General features: G+C 32.8%; 1 protein-coding gene across 2 annotated transcripts in view; it reads right to left on the reverse strand.

The window, feature by feature from the left end:
• Nucleotides 1–338: 338 nt before the first annotated feature.
• The window catches only part of LOC129807626 (ATP-binding cassette sub-family G member 1), a 33659-nt gene continuing 7562 nt past the window's right edge, over nt 339–26435 (reverse strand). For both annotated transcript variants that reach the window (XM_055857014.1, XM_055857015.1), the window contains exons 3-11: nt 21379–21496; nt 21134–21317; nt 17795–17940; nt 8791–9029; nt 5208–5488; nt 4687–4855; nt 4514–4614; nt 4268–4423; nt 339–901 (exon numbers count right to left, since the gene is read on the reverse strand). In XM_055857014.1, the coding sequence (XP_055712989.1) occupies nt 557–901; nt 4268–4423; nt 4514–4614; nt 4687–4855; nt 5208–5488; nt 8791–9029; nt 17795–17940; nt 21134–21317; nt 21379–21496 (1739 nt within the window). In that variant the 3' untranslated portion in view covers nt 339–556. The remainder of the gene's footprint in view (nt 902–4267; nt 4424–4513; nt 4615–4686; nt 4856–5207; nt 5489–8790; nt 9030–17794; nt 17941–21133; nt 21318–21378; nt 21497–26435) is intronic.

Here is a 26435-nt window from a genome sequence, read left to right on the forward strand (position 1 = left end):
TTTTTAATGTGAAAAATATTTATGTTTTAGGTAAGTTTAAACTTATTTTTGCAGGCCAAGTTCACTTGTTTATCAATAAATAGAAAAACTCCAAATATTAAGTGACTCAATGATACAAATAACATATTTGGACGCTCACAAGTGACAATTAATGTGAATCACATTAAAATTTTAATGTGCAAGTGTGATAACACCGTTAAATTAAGCCAAATGACTAATTGTTTCATCTGAAGATAGCATAAAAAAACTTCAAGTGGCTATCTTCACCCGTTTGACCAGTAGATTTCAAAGTGAACAGTGAAATAGAGGACTTAATCGATCACCAATATTAAAATCCATTTTTACAATTTGTACAACCCTTTGTTTATTTAAAAAAAATGCTTCAGAAAAGGTAAAAATTCTTCACAATAATCCACCGAGTAGATTTTACTAAAATATTTCTAAAAGGAATAAAAATCACACATTCCACATTTAGAAAGGGCACTCAATGAAACCTAAATCGAATTTCTGTGCCCTTCTATAAATACTCATAAATAGTTTACGGAAATAAATGGTCCTAGTTGGTCATTCGACGCTTTAGCGTAAAGTACGTCAGCGTCTTGATGGCGCACATCTGAATGATCATCATTGAGATGTCAAAGTTGAAATTCTTCGGCGTCATGCCAAGTTCATTGATGAGGTACATGGGATTGCGATAATGGCAGTACATTTCGCTGTCTGGACACCACAAGCTCGATCGATTATTGTCATAAATGGTCAAGACAAGACCTTCCAGAGAATAACGTTTGAATGAGAAATACGATAGAATTCTCATCACTTCGGGCATGTGATTAAAAAGAACCAAAAATCCTGAGAATACCAGCAAGAAGCATGTGCCAACAGCTCCAAAGAATGTTCCATTCTAAAAAAAAAAATAAATAAATAAAAGATACTTTAGAATGTAATAATATGTTCTTAAAGAACGTTTTTAAAAAACATTTTGACAAATATATTGTATATTTGACATGATAATCTAAAATAAATGTCCTAATGGAAAAAACGCCCAAATTTCGTACCGTTAGCTTCATTAGACCCTGGTTGGCGATACCAAGGCTCAAAGTTATTTAACTGAAAATCATAGACTAAAAACTATCTGAATTTCTGAATTATTACCAATAGCCTGATACACATTTGTTCAAGAAAGGCTTCATCAAATAACCTTGAAAATTTCTTCAAAAGAATTTTATAAGGTCAAAATATCATGCCTGCTTTTATGACCTCTAAAATATAACCAGAAATATTAACGGACAAGGTAACGAATATCTAAAGGAAGTAACAAGAAAAGTAATTAGTGAAGAGAATAAAATTATTAAAAAGCAATATTGAACTAATAAAAAAGTTATAACTATAATTTAAGTGTAAATTTTATTTAGGAAACAAAACGACTTTTTGTGAAGATCTTCAGATTTTGAACCTCATTAACTTAAATAACTTTATATTATTATTGTCTATAATTGCGACCCAGAAAAAAATTTATGACACATCAAAGAATAAGTGGGTCAAAAGTATTACGTATATTGTTTAGATTCTAAATGTAAAGTCTTGTTAATATGCTCACAATTTCGAACCTATAGTAAAAGATTTATCAAACTAAACCAATCTTCTAGTTCATTAAATCGTTTAAGTTCAATTCAAATTTATTTGTGATACTATTACCTTTTAAATGAATCACAATTGGCCTCAATCGATTAAGAAATATTTTTAAAAGAGGTTCTTAAGGCTTTATTTCAAAAAAACCCACACAAAAAAATATTTTGTAAAAATCTTCGTAAATGTTTGTCAATTCCTATGGGGGAGTTACAAAATGCTCGAGAATCGTATTACCCACAAACAAGTTCGTAAAATTTTGTACTTTTTTCACAAACACTGTTCGTAAAATGATCATTTGACGAACATTTTTTGTACTTTTACAAACATTTGTTCGTAAATGTTCATAAACACACAACAAATGTTCATAATGTAATTTGTTCGTAAATGTTCGTAAAATGTTCGACCGGAAAACAAACATTTACGAACAAATGACAAAATTTTACCAACATTTTTTGTATGTTTACGAACATTTACGAACAAATGTTTGTAAAAGTATAAAAAATGCTCGTCAAGAGATCATATTACGAACAATGTTTGTGAAAAAAGTACAAACTTTCACGAACTTGTTTGTGGGTTATACGATTCACGAGTATTTTGTAACCCCCCATAGGAATTTACAAACATTTACGAACATTTTTACAAAATATTTTTTTCTGTGGAGCTAGAACTCTGACACACAGAAAAAAATGTTTTGTAAAAGTGTTCGTAAATGTTTGTGAATTTCTACTGGGGACTTATGCATTGCTCATAAATTGTATAACTCACGAAAAGTTCGTAAATGTTTGTACTTGTTCACAAACATTGTTCGCAATATGACCACTTAACGAGCATTTTTTGTTATTTTACAAACATTTGTTCGTAAATGTTTGTAAACACACATAAAAATATTTGTAAAATTTTATCATTTGTTCGTAAAACTAAAATGTACGCACAAATGTTTGTAAAACACCAAAAAAACACTCGTTAAGTTATCATCTTACGAACAATGTTTGTGAAAAAGTACAAACTTTTACCAACTTTTTTGTGAGTTATACGTTTTGCGAACATTTCGTAGTCCCCTATAGGAATTCATAGAAATTTACGGACAATTTTACGAAATATTTTTTTCTGTACAAGAAATGATAACAAATTTATCGATAAAAAATTGTTAATTTTACAATTAAAAGTTATTTCTGAAGAAGAGAAAAAAATAATCAAATTAACAACTGTCTCCAGGGGGTCGAGTGTTAACTGCCGGAGTTTCCTCAAGAGAAAATATATTCGAAGATCGGTTCCGAAAGCCAAAAAAAAACATTTTTGCTTCTCATTGCATCCGCGTTGTGGCTAAATTATTTCCTGTTCAAATTTCGAAATTTCGATGCAAAGCAAAAAGTCCCATTGAAATTTTTCACATAATCACTGAGCAAATCTGTTTTTTCAAAAACAGTTTTTCAAACTCTTTTTTATTGTGGTATTACATTTTTTTTTTAATTTTGCGAAAATTCAGTCAAAGAATTCGAAAGCCTGTTAGAATTTTTCGAACATCAACGATATAATGTGCAAATAGAAAGCTAAAGGAGAAACTGGGGCACCACCAAACACGGGGTAGCACCGAACACTGATGTGATTTTTTAATCAGATTTTCGACTTCTAGGGACAAGACCTATAGGAATTTATGGGCACTATAGGGATACTTGGCTACTGAAGAAATGGTTGAGATAGTCCAAGAAGATAAGAAATAAAAATTAGTGTTTGGTGCTACCCCGTGTTTGATGGTGCCCCAGTTTCCTCTATGCCTTTTAGCCGAGAGACTTTTAAAGAATTAAACTCCTAGGCCTATGAGCACACCAATTTATGGGAAAAATATTTAATCAACTTTCTTATGATACTTTTATCTGACTTTCGCAATTTATATTTAGGTGAAGGCTTTCACGCTTCGTACACACCCTGATTTCGAACATTTCGTTTTTCCTCATAGTCCTTTAATGAATTTGACCTGTGGCAATATAAATTAATAGCTAAGTCACACATTATTTGAAAAAAAACTTAGCTCAAAATCATTAAAGAATTACGGGAAATATATGAAGTGTTCGAAACCAAAGTAGGGGAAAGTACTCTCCTTTCGAACGTTCATGCCTTCGAATAATGTGAATTTATTTTACTTTCCTAAGAGACTTGCACAGAATTATCACATAATTATCAATAAATTGATAATAAACTAACTAATATTTAATAAAAATGTGTAAGTCTCTTAGGAAAAGTAAGAGAAAATTCGTATTATACGAAGGCATGAACGTTCGAAGGGAAAGTACATTCCCCTATATGCGAAGTCTGGAAGCCTTCCCCTACAATAGGGGAATGTACTTTCCCTTCGAACATTCATGCCTTCGAATAATGTGTTTTTTCTTTTACTTTTTGTAAGAGACTTACACATTTCTATTAAATATATTAGTAAGCTTATCATCAGTTATTGATAATTATGTGTTAATTATGTTTAAGTCCGTAAGAAAAATGAAAGAAATTCACATTATTCGAAGGCATGAACGTTCGAAGGGAGAGTACTTTCTCCTACTTCTGCCTGTATTATCTGCCCCTTGAACTAATCCTTACTAATGAAAAAAATATATTTAATGAAGATTTATAAATTAAATTTGCTTACCACAGGATTAACCACTGTGCCCAGGAAGATGCCAAAGCCATCTGCTGTTATTGTAGTAATGGCATAAATAAGCACAAATTTAAACAATCTTATCGTTTCAAGAGGCTGCTGAGTAATAAGAAAAGCTATCACAGAATACAGAATGGCAAACATTATCTACAGAAAAAAAAGAAAAAGAAATGGTGCAAAAAAATGTTCATTAGTTGCAAATATTGCTAATGGCTTAGGAAATAGTAAATTAATTACATGAATTGGTGCCATTACTGCAATTGTGGCTAAATAGTAGGTTCGCAGCTTGTACCAACCGTTGAAAGTTTCCTTCTTGAGAATGGCAATTTCCGATGGAACTGGCATAGAAAAAAAAGAAAAAAAAGCAATTACAACTCTTTCTCATTTGGAATAATTTCTTTTGGTCTTACATCTCAGGACACCCGGCATCATTGTTGTATACCACAGATAAACCACACCGATTATCAAGAAGCCCACATTGTTGATTGACTTTGTGGCATTCAGGCCAGAATCACCATAGATCAAACCAATGAGAATTGCACATAGTACATGGCACAGAACTTTCAAATGAGTCACCGTCTGAAATTATAAGAAAAAATAAACATTTTGAGCACACAAATAATAATCACCTAAACTACATGACATTAATATAAATGAAAAATACCCACAAAATATAATAATCTCCAACCTAACAGAAACAAAATAATTGACTCATAGTGATGTTTATGCATTTTGTCAGAGATTATGCGAAAACTCAATTAAAACCCAACCAACAGCCCAATGAATTACATTGCCTAAGAGTCAAGAGCATTTTAGTAGATTGAGACTAAGAGTACAACTTGAGTGGTTTTGAAATTGAGGTTCAAAGTCAACAATCTAAATAGAATGTTTTATACCATTACCATAAATTCTTAGAGCTTTCTTAACCTACCCAATCTCTGAAGCACTGCAACTTGCAGCGCTGCATCAAAGTCCTTAGACGACTCCATTCCGAAGGAGTTTCAATGTATCTGCTGCTGGTGATGCAAGTAGTAGATGGGGCATTTTCTGAACTGCTGTTACTGCTGTCACTGATAAAGCTAGATCGATTTGTCTTAATCGATATAGCCCTATCCATAATACACATTTGTGATGAACGCCATCGATTGTCCAAGGCCGCATTAGCTAACGTATACGTAAAGTTGCCGTAGTCGCCGTTCGCAACTTCAATAACTACGGGCGAAAGAAAAGAATTTTCAAGATCCTATTGTGATCATTTTTGTTCATTATGGAAATTATCTTATAACAAAGTTATTAATGGTATCAAAATATTTTATAGCGCAGACTAAGTTTAAGTTTTTGAGATTTTCATATAGGGGGATATGGGGCTACTTTGAACTGAGGGGCTATTATATTGATATATACAAATTTTTCGCAATTTTTACAGAAAAATTGTGGAACTAAATAAAATAATTGTAAGGCCCAGTAGGGAAAGTGTGCCAAATTTCGGCCACTTTGAGTGTAATTTCGGCCATGCAAATAAATTAATTAACTCTTTCCGGACCACAACATATCCAGCGAACGAATTTCAGTAAAACTCACTTTATTGTAAGTCTTTGTGGTCAAATATGATACTTTTGTAGAGAAAGAATTTTCTCCGCCTCTGGGAAATTGGAAAACTCATGGGTACTCTCGTCCCCAAAAGAACGAAAAGGAGACAAACTTCAATTTCCCAAAAGCCAATAATATCAATTTTGTGAATTATTTTTGCGTGTCAAATGACTCCTTTACAATGTTGATCACTAAAACAAGAAGAATTATTGACCAGTATCTTGTGGGATGTCCAGGAAGTGGTCAAGAAGACACCAAGTTCCTGCTTGCCAACAGATTCCTCAACATATTTCACACAAAAACACTTTAAAACACATTTCTCTCAACACGATGTTATTGTAGACACATTAAGCTTTCTCAAAAGCATAAAAGACACTTCCTGGACAATCAGAATTCACCAAAATCAGGAAGAATAGGAAAAACTTCCTTGAAAGCAATCTCCCTCGCTGCCAAATGTCAAAATTATCGGCCATATTGGCAAAAATGTTGCTCCCGCTTGGAATTTTCTTACAAGGTTGGTGTCAAAAAGCAAATGGCGGGCATTGGCGGGATAACCTTACATTTGACCTCTAGATTTTTGGGGACGAGAGTACCCATAAAGTTTGAACAAGTTTTTTGAAAATTTAAGAAAACAATTATTTTCGAATTTATGCAATCTGTTATTGTTAGTTATCATACTTCTTGGCCCCGAAAGGTTTTTCCTTACTCGGGTCTAGAAATATCAAAAAAGTAACAATACCTCCAAGGAAGCAGAAAATCGAAAATTCACGATTTTTGACCAAAAATATCTAAGCTCAGGAGTTAATTGGGATCCTGCAAAAAATATTCCAGATTTGGACATCCTTATAGTTTGTAATCATCCACAAGAATCGGATTTTTATCGATTCTAAATAGTCCAAAAAAATTATTTTTTCCATGGGTACCCAGAGTCCCAAAGGAGACGAAAGAGTTAAAATTATGTATGTAATCTTCGAATAGTCAATGAATTCATTTTGGTTTAAAATACTTATTCATTTTAGAATGTATTAACACAAAGACCGTTAAATTTTAGGTATAATTTGACTTTAAATTGCATTGTAAAAACTCAGTGTGGAAAGAGTCTTACAAAAAATGTGACAGATCGATTGTGTTTTTAGCAGTCTTATGATTTGTGGTGAAGTGCAAAAGGTTTTCCTTCCATGAAAATTGATTAGTTTTCATTAAAGATTGTTTCTGTTTATGGTAATAATGAATCAATCTTAAAATTTCGGGTAAAATTTCCCAGCTGGATCCTGCATTTCGCGTAAAAAAGTATATACCCGTCAAATCATTGCTCTACCTGCCGATTTTACTCTGAGGTTTTTTGAATTTTAACGGTATATTCTAGTACATTCAGAGAAAATCTGCAGATTCTCGGCAGAATTTCTCCCTAGAAAATCTGCATAACCTCCATTACTTCACAAAAATATTGTTGATTTATGAAGAAACTGTAGAAGTTATAAAGAAAATTGTATGCTCTGCTTAACAAGCATTACCGAGTACACATTTTAGATAAGTAAAAAAACTGCGAGCAAAAATACTAATTTCTTAAAAATCACCAATCGAATGATACAAAAACACGAAATTTTGGTCGACACTCTGTTTAAAGTTTTCACTTCACTTTTCTCTACTTGTAACACGGCGTCGCAGAATTCTTTATTTTATATAAACACCGTGATATCACTAAGAATAACTCTATAGAATTTTGCAAACTTCACTGAAAAATTTTTCCATCTCTTCTGACACATCTTGTCTGGAAAGTCTGGAATGTAGAAAAAATCTACAGAATATCTACAGAAATTCATCAGAGATTCGTCATAAATCTGCCGAAATATTCTGACGAATTTTGTCCCAAGCCCAAATAAAATTCGTAAGAATATCTACAGAATTTATCTGCAGATATTCTGTAGAGGTGTAGATTTTCTCTACAGAAATCTTAAAGATATCTGCAGATATTATTTGACGGGTACTTTGGAGCGTCTCTCCGGTGAGGTAGTGTTGCCTATTCCGGCAACGTCTTTTGCTTTCCTAAATTTCTTATTAATTTTGTGTTTCTTTTTTTTAATTTCTGAGTTCTACAATGTCCAGAGAAAAAAACCATCGCTTCATTAAAAAGGATGATGTGGAAAAGGCCTTGGAAGAGTTTGAGATGTTACTCTTCAAGTCTTTAGGATAAATTACACGGAAGATCTCAGGGCTTGTGGGTCATATAAATGTATTAAACTAAATATTAAACTCATTCCGTTTGACTTTTTTAAATTTTCTATTTCTTGCGTTACAAAAGATGGCCAGAAAAAAGGTGGCCGGAATACTACCCAAAGCATTGACCATATTTTTATAAATTTTTCAATATTTTAGGAAGTGATTTATAGAAAACAAAGATGATAAACTAGTTTTCAAGGTTCCACACAACCCTCCCGAAAAGGAAGTAACAAAAAATATCAATATGAATTATAATTATTGCATTTCAAACTTAGGACTTCGGTGGTTATATGCAACTATGCCGAAATTTGGCATACTTACCCTATCCTTTAGAAATATGCGAAAAATCGTATATCAATGTAGTCCCATAGTTCAAAATAGCCCAACATCTCCTTATAAGGTAGATCCAATTCCTAAGTTTTCCAAACGGTTTATCTACTACCACAAATTAGGTTTTTCCAGCTTAAACCTTGGAGGCAAAGGTGATTTGTAACTTATTCAAAATTATCTTAAGTGTGTCTAGCTATAAACCCTTGCTAACGTATTTAGACGAACGTATTTAGAAGAAAATTTTATGGAAAATTTAAATTTGATTGTTCTATATGTTTTTAACTCTCCTATAGTAATAGTATAATTTGACTAAAGACTAAACAATGATGAATTATTAGAATGAATCGAGAAAAGGCTGAATTGGTAGAACTCACTGTAATCAGCAGGGCTGTGGTACTGAGGACAATATAGACCAAGTGAACTGAGATAAGCCACGGTATTGTCGGCACTGCCCTGGTACACACACTGACCCTCAGCCATAATATAGACATGGTCAAAGGTGTTGTAAATAGTGGCTGATGGCTGGTGAATTGTGCATACAATTGTTCGTCCCTCACGCGCCAAATTCTGCAACAGCCTTACACACTGTGCCGATGATGAGCTATCCAAGCCCCTGAAAAAGACCAATAGCTCCGTGATTTTCAATTCCCGCATTGTCCATACCAGGTATTTATGGGGCATGTGGAATAATATCTGAATTCCTCGCATCCTAGCCAAATAGCATTCCTCGTCGTAAAACAGAAGAGCTAATTCAATTACGCTCCAAATTCTCGTCAGGGAGCCCGTTTAGAGTTTTCTCTATCATATTGTACACTCCAGACACAGAGCTTTTCGCATTTGCTTCTATATATTCAATTTTTTCGAAAAATATAAGGCTCTTTCGATGATCTTGGGTGATTATTGGCTCGGAAAGAAAAAATAATTTCCTACGATCTTCGAAAGTTACGTTTTCCTCTCAATAGTGAGAAAGAGTATTTTTTCTTAAATCTTTCTTAACTCCTCGTCCTGAAAAAATTCAATATTTTGAACTTAACGTTTATTTTTATTGTACAAAGAGTTCCCATTAAAATATAACACAATTATAATAAAAATCTAAGTTTGTTCTTTACAGATTTAGAGCCAATCTGTATTCTTCGTTATAATGTCGCTTCTAGTAGAAATTCTCTGCAGAGGAAAAAAATGTTTCGTAAAATTGTTCGTAAATGTTTGTGAATCTCACTTGGAAACTTACAAAATGCTCGTAAATCGTATAACGCACAAAAAATTACAAAACTTTTTCACATTGTTCGTGCAGCATCGTTAACGACCATTTTTACTTCTATTACAAACATTTATTCGTACATTTTTGTTTGTCTGACAAAAATTTGCGAACAAATGACAACACTTTACGAACATTTACGAACAAACGTTAGAAAAAGAAAAAAATAACTTGTCAAGTGATCAAGTAACGAACAATGTTTGTAAAAAGTACATACTTTTACGAACTTTATAGTGGGTTATACGATTTACGAGCATTTCGTAAGTCCCCAGAAGGAATTTACAAACAAATTTACAAAAACAAATTTCTGCATGAACAATTAAAATAATCATTAGTTTAAAGATATTTAAGCATTTATTGAGGTTAAAGCGAACTTAGAAAAATACTTCGATTCAATAGAAATGTAGACAATTTAAAGTAAATAGGAAAAGCTTCAAATGGGCTTCCTTATGAGAATTTGAAATGTAATTGAACCTCTGTTCCTCTTCACCCAATAAACATTTCTGGTCAAAAATTGGACAAAATGTCGAAAAACGAGGTCAAGAAATGGGCGAAAACTGGGCACACGCTGGGCAGATTGTCGAAAATGGGGAATAATCTGTCGACATACGGTCGACATCGCTGTCGACAATATTTCGAAATTTTTCCCCAAATATTTTCCAATATCTGTCCAGTCCACAAAAGTCAAAATAAATTCCACAGCGAGTTGCCAGCTGTGAAAAATATATTCCACATACAAAATAGATATTCACCTGGCACCACATCAAGCGATAAATAATTCCATCTCCCAAAATGAATGGAAATTATGATTCCTTTTACGCAGGAATACAATCATTTTTATATTTATATAGAAAATGCAGCAGTGCTTTTCCGATAGGGAATTGAGTGAGGAATCATATAGTTTTACGCCTCACACAAACAATATAGATTTCTCTGGAAAAATCTATTTAAAAAGTGGAATTATTTTTATAATTTTTCCAATTATATCCAAAAAAATCTATATTTTTTATTGAGTCATAAAAAGCATGAATTAGAATTTTTAAGCAAAAAGAAGACGAATAAAAAGAGTTTCAATTTTCCTCTTTATTTCATTTACTTGAAATTTCGCCATTTGCAGAAAAAATACGGAATGAATATTTTTTACGCGGTATAATAATCGCGTATAATTGGGGTAAAATATCTAACAAAGCTAATATTTCAGTAATTTTGTATTTTTAGCTTCATAGTCCGTTTTAAAGACCACATAATAAGCAAATATTGATTTTAAATGTTCTACTTAAAAAACAATGTACTTATTTCACCAATTAATTGAATATTTCTATGTAAATTTTTCTTTTAATAATTTTTTCTTTCTTTATTATGTACTTATCATTACATTTTTAATGTAAATTTGCAAGGAAATTTGTTATACAGACATAACCACAAATTCTCAAATTAAAATACCCACTCTTAAAATGCAACGGGGGCTTGTTAGTCCATAAACAACTGAAATACTAGCAAGATAGGAGAAAATTTAAATTTGTAACTAAAAACCATCTCCAATATCCACGACATGAAACAAAATGGGGAAGAAATAATAGAAGAATATTTACTAGAATAAAGTGCGTGACAAAACCATAACCGCATCTAGATTTTTTTTCGAATTTTGAACAAATTATAGAAATTTTATTGTAGTTTTAACCTTAATACTTCCCTTTCATCATCTGAGAAAAGAAAATTGTTATGGTTAGTCGGTTGATTTTTCTTGAGATTTTAAATTGAAAGAAATGTTAGAAAATCGCCTTCTTCAAAGTGACAAAACCATAACCGCACTTCTAATTTTATGAAAGAAAACGCACGAATCAGCAGAAAAAGAACCTTTAATATTTAGTGGTAGCTCCATCTTTACGAATCAGCTCAAAAATCCGGTCTGCCATACTCCTGATTAGATTCTGGATGATGCTTTCCGGTATGTTACGCCAAGCATCAAGTAACGCAACTTTGATTTCTTCCACGTCTTGATATTGGCGATTTTCATTGTAAACATTTCGCACAAGTATTCCCCAGATATTTTCAATAGGGTTAAGGACTGGAGAAATGGCGGGCCAGGGTAGAATCTGAATATCCTGGGCAGAAATCCAGTCCTTCGTCCCCTGACTTACATGAATACTGGCGTTGCCTTGCTGGAATGTGTATATTTTTCGACCATTCTCGTTCAAGTATGGTAGCATACTTCTTCGGAGGACTGATATGTAGTCTCGACTCTTCATTCGATGCGAGTTAAAGCATAATTTTAGGGTTCATCTCGCATAAAACGTTCTCCAAATCATGAGTAATCCCCCTCCAAAGTTCCTTTTAGAAAAATATTGCGGTGCTTTCCTTAAATCTCTCTAGTAATACCTGAATCTGTCAGGTCCATCAAGATTGAACTTCTTTTCATCTGAGAAGATGATCTGTAAAAGTACAAAGTGATCACAATGAAAAAAGACAGGGATAAAACATATGCATTACCTTAGTCCAATCTGTCCTTAAATTCTCTCGAGCGAAAACTAAGCGTCTCTCCATGGGGTGGGGTTTTAGTCGCGGTATTGAAGCCATTTTAGCTCTCACGATGTCCGGCGAACGTTTCATGGTCCTTTGCACGGTTCTAACCGACACATTGAGGTTCAATGTTTCCTTAATTGACCTGGAGGTGCGAGATGAATTCGAAGCCATACGCCATACATTCCTCTCAGAACGCGAGGAAAGCTTCCTTTTTCTTCCATGATTACGATTAGAATCGTAACTCGCAGGATCCTTCAAATAATTTCTGACAACGCGATCACTGCGACCAATTATTCGGGCAATTTCACGAAATGGCTTCTTTTCACTGTTCATGAAGTCTATTTGGCCTTTTTAATATTCTGATAAGATTTTTCCGCGCGCCATCTTGACGTTTTTGACACATAAGTAAACGCTAATAAAACTAACAATGACATTTCAGAGAATAGACTTAAGATTTTACAAATAGGGAGCGTGTCGTTATGGTTTTGTCACTTCGAAAAGGGCGATTTTCTAAGATTTCTTTCAATTTAAAATCTCAATCAAGCTCAAACGACTAACCAATACAATTTTCTTTTCTCAGATGATGAAATGAAAGTATTAAGGTAAAAACTACAATAAAATTTCTATAATTTGTTTTGTCGCGCACTGTACCAGCTACATATGTAGTATATGAATGAAGAACTGTTAGCTTACTACTGCTGCTGCTGGGATATGTTGCGCTTCATTACACAATCGTAAAAATTGTTTAATTCAGAGGAAATGCGTGTTTTATATAAAATCCTTACGGTTTTCTGAGGATGCTGTGAATATTTTACACACAATAATTAGTATTATGTGCACGGTATTCTTGAAATTTATGGACTATAAGTCCCCATTTTGTTTTTTTTCTCTTCTATATTGTTTCAATTTCTAGATGTTTACGGACTAATATCATTCATTTTGTCCTATATCGGGAGTGTTTTAGGATTTTACCGCTTGAAGTTTCCGTACTGCTTTATTTTGGTGGTAATTCGGGCATTTGTGATGAACATAAAGTCTCCGTTTTTTCTTATACCCCTGGTAATGTGGACTGATAATCTTCATTTCATCTTATATCGTGAGTCTTCTACATATTTTCCTGTTAAAAATCTCTATTTTACCCTATTTTGCCGGTAATGGACATTTATGGCCTCAACACACTAGAGAATTATTTTTCCATATTGAAAAGTTATTCATGATGCACAGTCGTAGCGAATTTCTACGACAAAACTATAACCGCACCTAGATTTTTTTTGAATTGTTAACAAATTATAGAAATTTTATTGTAGTTTTTATCTTAATACTTCCATTTCATCATCTGAGAAAAAAAATTGTATTGGTTAGTCGTTTGAGCTTGATTGAGATTTTAAATTGAAAGAAATATTAGAAAATCGCCCTTTTCGAAGTGACAAAACCATAACGACACGCTCCCTATTTGTGAAATCTTAAGTCTATTCTCTGAAATGTCATTGTTAGTTTTATTAGCGTTTACTTATGTGTCAAAAACGTCAAGATGGCGCGCGGAAAAATCTTATCAGAATATGAAAAAGGCCAAATAGACTTCATGAACAGTGAAAAGAAGCCATTTCGTGAAATTGCCCGAATAATTGGTCGCAGTGATCGCGTTGTCAGAAATTATTTGAAGGATCCTGCGAGTTACGATTCTAATCGTAATCATGGAAGAAAAAGGAAGCTTTCCTCGCGTTCTGAGAGGAATGTGACCTGACGGATTCAGGTATTACTGGAGAGATTTAAGGAAAGAACCGCAGTATTTTTCTAAAAGGAATTTTAGAGGAGGATCACTCATGATTTCGGGAGCGTTTGGTGCGAGAGGAACCCTGAAATTATTCTTTACCTCCCATCAAATAAAGAGTCGAGACTACATATCAGTCCTCCGAAGAAGTATGCTACCATACTTGAACGAGAATGACTGAGAAATATACACATTTCAGCAAGACAACGCCAGTATTCATGTAAGTCAGAAGACGAAGGACTGAATTGCTGTCCAGGGTATTCACATTTTACGTCACAGTTTTTTATTAATACTTTTATATTTTTTGTGTTTTGCCTTACATCATTCGTTATATCTCAGGTTCTGGTGGACAGGACTTAAAGAGTTTTGATCCGTTGGAAAGATCATTATTTATGCTTCAATTTTGATAATTACAAAAAAAAAACTTTGTTATTACCACTCCTTCGGGGTCTAAAATTGGAGTTTGCCTAAAACATACCAGAAAATGGTTTTGGAGTGAGGTTATAAAGAATTGTAATAAATAAACTAAACAAAATAATAAAATTCTAATGACACCAGACGATAGGCACCACTTAGGACTACAAATTTGTTCATCTAACATGTCGCGCTCCTATCATTCTAAATGCCTCATTTGTTGGTTTTTGTCATTTTTCAAAAATTTCAAATACTTATTTTGGAGCAAATTTCCTAAAGACTTCTGTGAAAACATTTTTTAAAACTTATGTGAGACATACATAAATGTTGAGATTATTCATTAAATCGATCAGGAGATCATAAACATGATAATGTAAATGACCAATAATTTACAAATAAATTAATTTAAATAAATTTAGTTAATAATAATAATTTATGTTATCGGAGCGTGATGTCAGATACATTGAGCAATAATATCGGTAAAAAATAATAGAATTAAAACTTTTTGTATTTAATAATATAACGCTAAGTAATTTACAAGACGTAATAAATTCCAGAGTAATTATTACGCGTAATTAATACTAATCAGCGAGGATTTCCGTCAATATGTGCAACAAACACAAACTATCCACAACAGCGTCTGCAAAGAGGCGCTTTTCTGCCAAATACTGGCCTTTGTGAAGCCCATGGGGCAAGTGCTGAATCAGGAATGATCAGTGTTAGCCAGTGAATCTGCTAAACGTGAAAAATTTATGAAAATTATGATGTGACATGGATGTGTTTGTGCATATGTGAAGCCCATGAAAAAAAATGAGGCAATTTCAGATACTCGCGGAGATCATGGATCACAAGCAGCAGTTCTGGTGATATGAGATTTAGGGCATTGGGAGAGACATTCATAGAGCGTCTCGAGGCATGCTCTTTTGCCAAGGTTGGCTTCCCTCTGTAAAATATGCTGAGAGTAGTTTCTATTTACATTCAAAGCATTTCTTCTTGAACAGAAAAGTTAAGAAGAAGAAGAATGCAACGAACATGGTAAGAAAGTTGTCCAATTTTTGTCGACAAAATTTCGAAAGATTCTGTCGAGATTATTTCGAAAGAAAAATTTCGAAAATCTGTCCAGTTTCTGTCCAATTGGAAAATATTTGGACAGAAATTTTTCCAATCGCTTGGAAAATTATCTGTCCAATATCTGTCGACACTGTGTCGACAAAATTTGGGCAGCTTTCCAATCGGAAAGAAAATGTTGATTGGGCAGTTCTTTAGGAATTCTACTTAATGTAAACAGTAAAATACATATCTTAAACCAATAACTTTTATAGGCAGGGGAGACTGGGGCAAAAAGTAACAAAACGGATATTTTATTTCTTTACAAGTTACATTATAAGTTAAGTTTAAGTCTTATAGGAAATTTATTGCTCTACAACTTTGTGAAAGTCATTTTCCTCTATTTTTTAGGGAAATACATTTATCGACCTGTTTTCTAAAAGGTAATTTTGTGACCATTCTCGAAAATGCTGGGGCAAATAGAACCAAGTATGGGATATTATCATATTTTGATTTGTTTTATTACGGGATTCCGTAAATTTAAAAAAAAAATAGCTAGGTGACATATTTTTATAGAAAATTTATTCCTCTTCACCTTTTTAAAACACAGTTTCTCTATCTGAACGAGAAAAGTGCTTTTCAAGCTATTTTAGAAAAAAAAAAACACACAAGAGACTGCTAATCGTTTGACCAATGCAAACAAAAAGCGGCGAGACATGGAAATGACATTTCTTCTCGCAGTCAGACATCAGAAATTGCTTCAGTCTTTGTTACTTTTTGCTCCAAACCTTTTGTTACTTTTTACCCCAAGTGGTCATTTTTAATAAAAGGATTTCCGGAGAAAAGGATCTTTGTGAAATTCTAAAATAGTTAGTGATTTCGTATTCAAAGAGTCCAAATCATTTAGGTAATATTTACCAGTGCATCAATTTTGAAAAATAAGTAAGTCAAAATTGATATCTGCTGTAAGGAAAACATTTTAGAAAGAAGGCTAAAAATTTCAATATTTTTTTTATTTTCTGAAATCCTTGTCCGAATTCCAAGAAACTTACGACTTTGAGGAAGGTCTATGGAGGCCATCTATGGAAAAAAAATTTTAAGCCGCTATCTCTTTTATCTTGGAAGATATTGAATTTTCAAATTTTCAATTTGTGACTTTTTGCCCCAGTTTCCCCTATATCGCAGTAATATAAACATGAAAGTCTTCAGATTGGATTATACTGAACTAAAATTTTGCTCGGCACAAAGCGAATTTTTGCAATAACAATTTTCTAAGTTTTAAGAATTTTCTTTTGTGATTTTTTAAAACAGACTTATCAAAAAGTATTTTTAATAGAAGTAAGGGAAAAAAGGTTTAAGGCAAAAATATGATTTTATTACTCGAAGAGAATTATGCTAAAATTTTAATATGTATTATCTATGACGGATATGTATGAACGGATCTGATTTAGTATCACTTTTAGAATATGTTTGGTTTAATCTAAAAGAGAGTTTAAACTACTAAGAAAAACAAATGTAACTGGTAATTAATTATGTAGCAAAAAATAGCGAGATAATATTTTATAATATACACATATATTAATTTAACAAACTAAAGAAAAAAATCATCTAAATTTATTTTGTGTTGTATAACACCTGTGCAGATAATTTAAGAAAAAGTTTCTCATAAACAAGGATAATTTGTTTAATTACCATTGTTTAACTAGTTCCTGTGGGTTCGCGTAATTGAACATATGAGCTTTTTTTGTCTGCTACTTCAAACATAACAAAAAGTATTTTTTTTTTTAAATATAAACCGTATAAACCTTACAAATTAGTCAATTAGCAGATTATTTGTTATTTTAACTCGTATACTTGTACAAATCCTAATTTAGCATGCAAAATAAAAATTCTTGAGCTAATTGTTCGAACCTTGATCTTTAAACAGTGGAAATAATGTATTTCTTTATCACCAAAAACGTGACTTGGGAATGGCATTAAAATGTATATTTGCTGAAGGAATACGTATATAGATTTAATTTAGCATCTCCAAATACAAGCAATATTCATCAATTCCAATTGTTGGGGAGTGTTAAGTACAGATGCTAAGATGGAAACATACCCCTTCATCTTCATCAGTCGAGAAATTTTCGGGTAAAATGACTAATAATTTACTAAACATGCCTTAATGATATTGTAACTATCTAAAGCTCCCTATAATTGTGTATTTCCTCAATTTTACCCTACACTTCTGCTAGTATTCGCAACATTACTATTAATTTCGTGACTTGAGGTTACTAGCAGACACAAAGAGTCACGAAATTAATTTAACTGACATCAATGAAACACACATTTGTGTTCTTGTGTGGAAAATGGGAAAACTTACGTTGTTGGCTCATCCAGAAATAACACAGACGGATTGTCAATGAGTTCTAAAGCAATTGATAGCCTCTTTTTTTGTCCACCGGATAGATTTTTGCATCTTGTGTTTTTTGTGTGGATTAGGTGAAGCGTATTGAGGATATTGTCTATCTGTAATAAGAGAAAGTAGAATCAGAAACTTAATAAATTAAAAAAAAAAACATAAAGTACAGACAATGTTTTTTTTAACATTTTATGTGATATTTTTAATAGCAATATAAAATGAAAAAAAAATAAATGTGTATAGCTTTTTCTTGCATCAAGAACTCAACCGCACATGTTGCAATGGACCACTAAATGTTGAAAATAGAAAGAGGAAACATGATTTTTTTAGTACTCTATCTAGTAATGGGTTTTAGCTTTCTCGTTTCAGCTTTTTAAAGAGAAATCTCAGAAAAATAACTCAACGATTCTATATACGCCATTAATGATTTTTTTCTTCAGCCTTATAACTTTATAACATATTAAAAAAAAATAATCATAATTTTGTTCTGGAGGAAAGAGGTTTAGTTGCCCAAAAACAATGAATAAAAAACACAGAACCGTTGGAAATTTCATAGGTTTTTGAGTTTTGAGGGATATTCGAGAAAAATTGGCTGTTGGCTAATTCATTTCCGACGAAGACCGATGCAGTGGGTTTTGAAATTTCAATACATTTCCAAAACAAAATAACCAAATCGATTAAAAATTGAGCTCTTTAAAGTTATTGATCTTTGACCAAAATGGCGATTTTTCTGGTCTTGGATATGTTCGAACGAAACGTTAGCCTGAGCTACCTCTAAAACATATCCGAAAGTCATTGAAAAATTTTGGCCCAAAATTTGAAATAAAAGACACGATTTTGGAGGGAATGAAGGAAGGTTAGAGGAAAACGGAAATAAGACTGTCCGAGATAATGTCCACATATGGGGGAGCCATCGAAGGAAAGAAGTCATTATGTCTTACCGTTTTACCTCTAACCCGGGAACAAACTTAAGTTCAAATTAAAAAAATAATTTTCGAAAAGAAATATTCATTATCGGTGCTTAACCGTTTTATTACCAATGAAGAACGACACAACTCGGTTCAAAATTTCAATACCTTTCCAAAAAAAAAAAAACAAATTTAAGCAAATCGGTTAAAAACTGAAACTGCCCTTAAAGAGTCCTTGAAGACCTTAACCCTTTAGGGACGATTGGAATACCGGTGTCCCATAAAGAAAATAATTTTTCCTGACTACCTAAAGTTATTTTTTTTCTTTTGCAAAGTAGAAGGTTGAAGGGATCTAGGATATTTTTTGGAAGTCTCTAGCTATTCGCTATGTAGTAAATATTTGAGCTCAAGAATGGCGAATTTTTAAACTCTCAAATTAATAACTGATTTTATTTATTTTTTATACTTCCAATTTTTTTAAGCAAAACCCTTTTGGCAATAAAAACTACAATACTCATACGTAATATTTTTCATTAAAGCGAAAAATATTATTCATTTGTATTGTCAGAAAAACTACTTAAACTTTTGGGCTATTTCTGTCCCTATCGTTCATAGAAGCACAAAATACACCGAATCAGACTCTGTTGGACTTTCCAAGGTTAGATGTAAGACGTTTCATTGATTTTGTTTATCGGTTAAATTTTTATTGTTGATATTCGGTCCGTCAAAGTGTCTCGTCGTTAAAGGGTTAAACGTCTGTATCTAAGATAACTGTACCAAATTTCGGCCAGCCTGCAATTTCGACCACTTCGTTGATTCTTCAAATTTCCATAAATTTTTAATTTTATTTATACTTTAGGTCTAGAGATTATACAATGCAAAAAAATAAAATCTCGCATCGACGAACGAGATAACGTGAGAAAAACTTTGGAAAAATTCCGGAAGGACAAAGAACTATGAGTATCAAGGTGGCCGGAATATTACCCAAGGCTATGTCTATATTTCTATTTCTATTCATTTTAAAATATAATATATTAATAATGGTTTTAAAGAAAATAAAGACGACAAATTATCTACAAGATTCCAAGCAACACTCCTTAAAAAAGAACTAATAAAAAAAACAATTTGCATTAAAAATATTATACATTTAAAATTTAAGACTTTGTTGATTGTATGTAACTATGCCAAAATGTGGTACAGTTCGTACAGTTAGGGCAGAATCACATTGACAGTAAAATGCTCACCGTCACCGTCAAAGCCCTCACCGTATTTCGTTAATTTACGCATTTTCATTGCAATTCTTACGCAAATTCTGAATTACCGTGTTACATTATCTCATACTCGGTGGCACTAGGTGAAAATAGTATAAGAAAATTGAATAAATAAAGCGGAAATGCGATAAACGGTGAGCAAAAAAACTGTACGAAAAACTGTAGCAAAAAAATCCTACAGTTTTTTTTGCTTACCGTTTATCGCATTTTCGCTTTATTTATTCAATTTTCTTATACTATTTTCACCTAGTGCCACCGAGTATGAGATAATGTAACACGGTAATTCAGAATTTGCGTAAGAATTGCAATGAAAATGCGTAAATTAACGAAATACGGTGAGGGCTTTGACGGTGACGGTGAGCATTTTACTGTCAATGTGATTCTGCCCTTACTCTGAATTTCATTTTTAATTGAAAAATATAGCACAATTGGGTAATTTTCAGGGGCCCATCAAGCGTAATAAAAAGTGAAGCTATTTTTCACTTTTCCTTGTAAAAATTTTGCAGATATTACACCGCGACTTAAACAAATTTGCTCGTAGTTCTTGTATTATTTCGGCGAACATTATGCAATATGTATTTTTAGATAGCTTTTAATGCACGATTTCGAAATACATCAGACTGATAAGTCAATTCTCTTTCGGAAAAAAACTTGCCAATAATCTTCAGTGCCTCTATGCAAAAACGTATGGTAAAACGAAATGTTGAGAGGCCCCTGGTAATTTTGAACAAAATGTAATTTTGAATTTTGAGATTTCTTCAGAGTTTCAGATTGGAAAAAGGAAAACATCACAATTTTCTTTTGGCAATTAAAAGACAATAAAATAATCAAAATTTCCAATTAGATTCTCTACAAAATTGCCCCACTGTACCTTAATATTTAAAAAAAAATCTGTGAGTTACCTAAATTCTTCTTCTAATCAAGAATTTGTTTCTAAATGCATATATCAATACTGGTATCAGAAAGAACTTCCCTCTAATGACCAATGTAAGAGACAATTCCCTGTCCACGTAATTACAATGACCAACGGTGTGACTTTAAAACCGAGAAATAACATGAGCCACTTCCTGTCCTAGATTAGTAATTAGAGAGCAATTGAGGGAAGAGTTGAATTTAATTACCATTTTCTGTCGCGATTGTTGGCTTGTATTGGCTACTTTAAGTTGACACGCGAGCATCATGGTCTCATTAACGGTGTACCAGGGAAAGAGATTGTCATCCTGGAGGATATAGCTGCGACTGCCCTTAAGTTTGACAGGATTCTTCCCATCCAAAAACATCACATGACCCTCAACACCCTTTTTCCTGCAAATAAGAATGAGTAATTAATCTTTAAAGGCTGCTTTAAAAATGTAGAGAAACTCACATAAATCCTGTGAGGACATTGAGGAGGCTGGATTTTCCAGCTCCAGATGGCCCTAAGATGGCCGTAAGTTCACCAGAATTGAATTTCCCCGTAACTTTCTTCAAGATCTCCTTCTTATCTGCAAGTACGAGGACGAAGAGACAACATTTTAGGCCTCAATTCCAATTGGAAACAAGTCAACGAAAATTGCATGTTATTGGTGTCGAGTGGCAAAGTTGTTTCTTGCACTTCGTGAGAGCCGCAATAAGAACATTTTGCCACCCAGCACTACTGTCAAGGTAACCGACACTGACTATAGTAATGACCCAATGGCACCGATCGGTTTAGCAAGTTTGAGCACCAAGGGAGTTGATCATTCAAAACTTTTTCATTCTTACTCTGCAGGTGCATGGTTGTCTTATGGAAAATTATTCTTTGTGGCTTTTCCAGAGAATCTCATATAATTGATGATTTTTAAATCTCAAATTGACCTACTTTCATTGGGAATGTTCAACAAGAAATTCGGTACCTAAAACAAGATCATCAGGAATAGCCCGGTATTGATAGTATCTAGTTTTTGGATGGACACATAAGGTCAATAGTTCTAACAATTAGCGCTGTCTAAAAAGTTGTTGAACCTTTTAATAATTCAATTGCTTTTGTGGATTTTTGGTATTGCAACAGACTTTCTCAAGGTTGTCTTGCGATTAAACTGTGACATAATGTCTTGTTTAATCAACCGTAATTTTTTGTTAAACGATTAGTTACAACTGAAATGGTATTTAGACTTCGCGCATACTTTAGAAATATTGTAACGGTTTGCCTGCAATCAATTAGTTTTGAATCGACAATTTCTACATGATTGAAGTTTGTCTTGAGTAATTATTTAAAAAAGAAACAGAAACACATTGACATAGAACTTTATGATGACATAATGATTCTATGATAATTCATTCTTTATTCTGTTATGATTTTCTTTACTAATCCTAATCTAAAAGTTTTATAACTTTTATAGAGTAAAATCATGTTATTCATGTCGTTGAAAAATATTAGCAGGACAGATTTATATAAAACCAAGTTCAGTTCTTCTATAACCTCTATTCTATAAACCTCTATGAATTCTATAACCTAAAAAAAATTCTATAACCTCTATGAAAATTAATATATAATTATGCTATAACAATCCTAAAATCCTAATCCGAAAGTCTTCAAGTTTTCTAAATTCGAGCATTTGAGGGGTATAAATGACATTTCTCATCTCTCAAATTCGAAAGATGTTTTATAACGGTAGCAGCCAAAATCCCGAACGCCAAAATCCCGAAAAGACCAAAATCCCGAAAGCCAAAATCTCGAAAGCCAAAATCCCGAATGATCAAAATCCTGAAAGAAATTATATGGAGGAAAATGTTTAGAATAATTTCCAAAGACACAGAAGATTTCCCTTTGGGTCCAGCAAGTGCGGGTGCAATCGTGGGAGTAGATATGACACTTCTAATAATTCGGGATTTTGGCATTCCAGATTTTGGCGTTCGGGATTTTGGCTTTCGGGATTTTGGCTTTCGGGATTTTGGCATTCGGGATTTTGACTTTCGGGATTTTGGCGTTCGGGATTTTGGCTTTCGGTATTTTGGCTTACGGGATTTTGGCGTTCGGGATTTTGGCTTTCGGTATTTTGGCTTACGGGATTTTGGTCCATTCGGGATTTTGGCTTTCGGGAATTTGACTTTCGGGATTTTGGCTTTCGGGATTTTGGATTTCGGGATTTTGGCTTTCGGGATTTTGACCGGGAACCGTTTTAAAAAATAACAGAATTTATGTGATATCAAATTGTACCTTTTATCAAATGACCGTACATTCTCCAAACTCTTCGTGTTAATGCATCTTCTTTTCATTTTATGTGATTATACTTTGTATGAATATTCAGAAAGAAACAGAGAATAATAATGATTCTCAATATATATTAATATAACCTCACTTTCGAAACTTTGAATTCAACAGTCGCAGTCGTTCGAATTTGAGAGATTCAGATTTTAGGCATTCTACTGTATAAAAACAGTGTGTATAATCGAAGCAGATTGGCATAGATTTATATTTTTTTATACATTGATCCCATTCTCAAACATATTTACACAAAACTATAATGTCGAAATTAAAATTCTATGATAATTTCAAAGCTTTCAAGCTTTAATGGTTAAAACTGCATTTATGTCCTGGACAAACTTACGGCTTAAGCCGAGAGACGGCCTAATGGGAAATTGTTGGGACTGTAATCTGTAGGAAATTTCTGTAATTTTCCTGGCATTGTCACGAATGAGTTCGAAACCTGACAATACCAAACGAGCTTTTTTGTCATATCATATGAGTTCGAAAATGCAATTCATTGATTTTTTAATGAAATCCCTTTACTTGATGATTTTGTGAAAATACAGTACGTCTTGGTTGATTTGTTCAATAAAATTCATTGCCATTTGAATTGCCAGAAATCTCAAATATGTGACTTCTGACAATGCCACGTGAGCTTAAATGACAATGTCACGGCTACAGAATCGCATTTTCGAAAAAGCTCTCCTAAAATTCGAACCCAATTTGTCATATGGCATTGCCAGAGCGTTACAGAATTCCCCTCCAGCACATAACTCAAGATTGATCCAATTGATTACAAAAGATATGGCTTTACGAAGGTTGTAACTTTTTGCTGTTACTACGGGGGGAAAAGTAAAAATTATTCGGAAAGTGGTAACCTATCTAAATATTTTATGTTTATCGTTGTCTAAATTAAAAAAAAAGAACGCTGTGTGAATTAAATTTTATAGGGGGTCAGTGATGACGGGCAGTCGATATCTCTTACCACTTTTAGCATAAAGCCCAGTAACAAACTTTTGAGAAAGTAAGAATAAAAACACTAAGTCTATAAATTCGCTATATATTTAACGTCCTAGCTTGTCTGTTTAATTTTATTAGCATGCCATACTATTTGTCCAAAAAAAAGACAGACGTCTGATGTGTGTCTGATGTGGAATGTGAGCAATATGCTTTCTGTTATGTAGAGCCGAGTGTTTTATGTATTTTTTTTGCACATTTGTCCAAACGAAATAGCATTGCAACTGACATTTTTTTTGGGCACGATGAGAAAGAGAAATAGCAAATAATTATCACTTTTCCATCGAAAAAGGTGAATTTATGCATCAATGACGACCCGACCAAGCAATGTCATTGCCACAAACTCGATGCCATCACTCTCAACAGTTACCATAATCAGTCGTACTCCAGTGATGCAACACTACAGAGAGACCAAAGCCTTTGTCAGAGCCGAGGAAATTACAATAAAATGGAAAGTGGTGGAACACGATATTAGCTTTGAGCACCACATTTTCTCCAACTTTTGCTTGTGCGGCTCTTTCATCACGTTTCTTCTTCAAAATTCATTCTCAATACCCAAAATGCACAAGAATTTAGGTCGTTAGCTTATACATTTTCTTTTCTGCTAGTCATCCAAGTTTTTCTTTCATTGCTACAGAATTTGCCACGTTTTGCATATAATTTATTCTCTTACTTTCATTGTCCAAGTTCTTCTATAGACTAAATATAACTATAGTATTTATTAGTATAACTAAATATATACTAATAAATATTCAAGATGTTTTATAAATTATAAGGTTTTAGAAGCATTCAAAATATTTATTGTCAATTCCATAAAAGCCCTTCAATAATAAAAAATCACATCATAACTAAAAAAAAAACATGGAAAATAAGATGATATTTACTTCATTCGACAATCATAAGTAAACGTGAAAAGTCAACAAACTCTATTTTCGATTTTAACTTCTGCCCGAATTAAAAAGTAGGTCGATCTTAAAAGAGGCGAATTAGCGAGAGTCTACTGTAATTTCTCCCAGTATCCCATATATAATATAAACCCAGTCTCCCAGTATAAATCTACCCCAGTATCCCATATCTCTTCCTGAATTGCTATATTTATCTGACTACACAAAAAAAATATTTCGTAAATGTTTGTGAATTCCTACAGGGGACTTACAAAATGTTCGTAAATTGTGTAACCCACAAACAAGTTCGTGAAAGTTTGTACTTTTTTCACAAACATTGTACGCAACATGATCACATGACGAGCACTTTTCGTTATTTTTCAAAAATTTATTTGTCGGTGTCTGTAAACACACAGAAAAATATTCGTCAAATTTTGTCATTTGTCCGTAAAGTTTTACCAGGTAAGGGAAAATGTAAAAAACAAATCTTTGTAAAACAACAAAAAATGCTCGTCGAGTGATCATGTTACGAACAAAGTTTGTGAAAAGAAACAAACTTTTATACGGGCTTCATACCTAAGGCTTAGCCATACAGATTAACTGTTATAATTTTTTATCAATCAAGATATTTTGGAAAATTTAAATTAGGATTGGATTATTGAGGACCAATGACCTATTAGATTCTGAAAGAACAATAAAATTGGTTGCCCTTTAAGATAGTGAGACCTTCAGTAACTGGGCTAAACCTCTAGTCTGAAGATCGCTTTACGAACCTTTTAGTGGGTTATACGATGTTCGAGCATTTCGTAAGTCCCTAATAGGAATTCACAAACATTTACGAACATTGTAACGAAATATTTTTTTTATGTATCAATAAGGAAAATATGCAAAAAGAAAAAATACACATTTCATAGACCCTGTAGGGTGAAAGGAACACCTATTGACACTTTAAGAATCTATCCTTATTGACACTTTCCGTACCGATTAGGATATGAAATTTGAACATCTCTTTTTATAAGAAATGTACAGAAAAAACATTATATTACTTGCATTCCACCAGATATATTAAATAAATTTTATCATTTTGACAAAAGCGTCAATACAGGTTCCCTGTTGAAGAGGTGTTCCTTCGACTGTATTAGATATTAACTATTAACTATATTAGATATTACAACTTATTTCTTACTGAATAAAGAGATGAATTTCATGTCGCTTATAATATTGTGGTACTGTTTGTTTCTATCTTATTAATAACTTTAATAGATAAATTTATTAAGATTTAATTTTATTAAACACTAGCTAACTATTGTATCG

The sequence above is a fragment of the Phlebotomus papatasi genome, chromosome 3 (genome assembly GCF_024763615.1).
Source record: "Phlebotomus papatasi isolate M1 chromosome 3, Ppap_2.1, whole genome shotgun sequence".
Taxonomy (NCBI): domain Eukaryota; kingdom Metazoa; phylum Arthropoda; class Insecta; order Diptera; family Psychodidae; genus Phlebotomus; species Phlebotomus papatasi.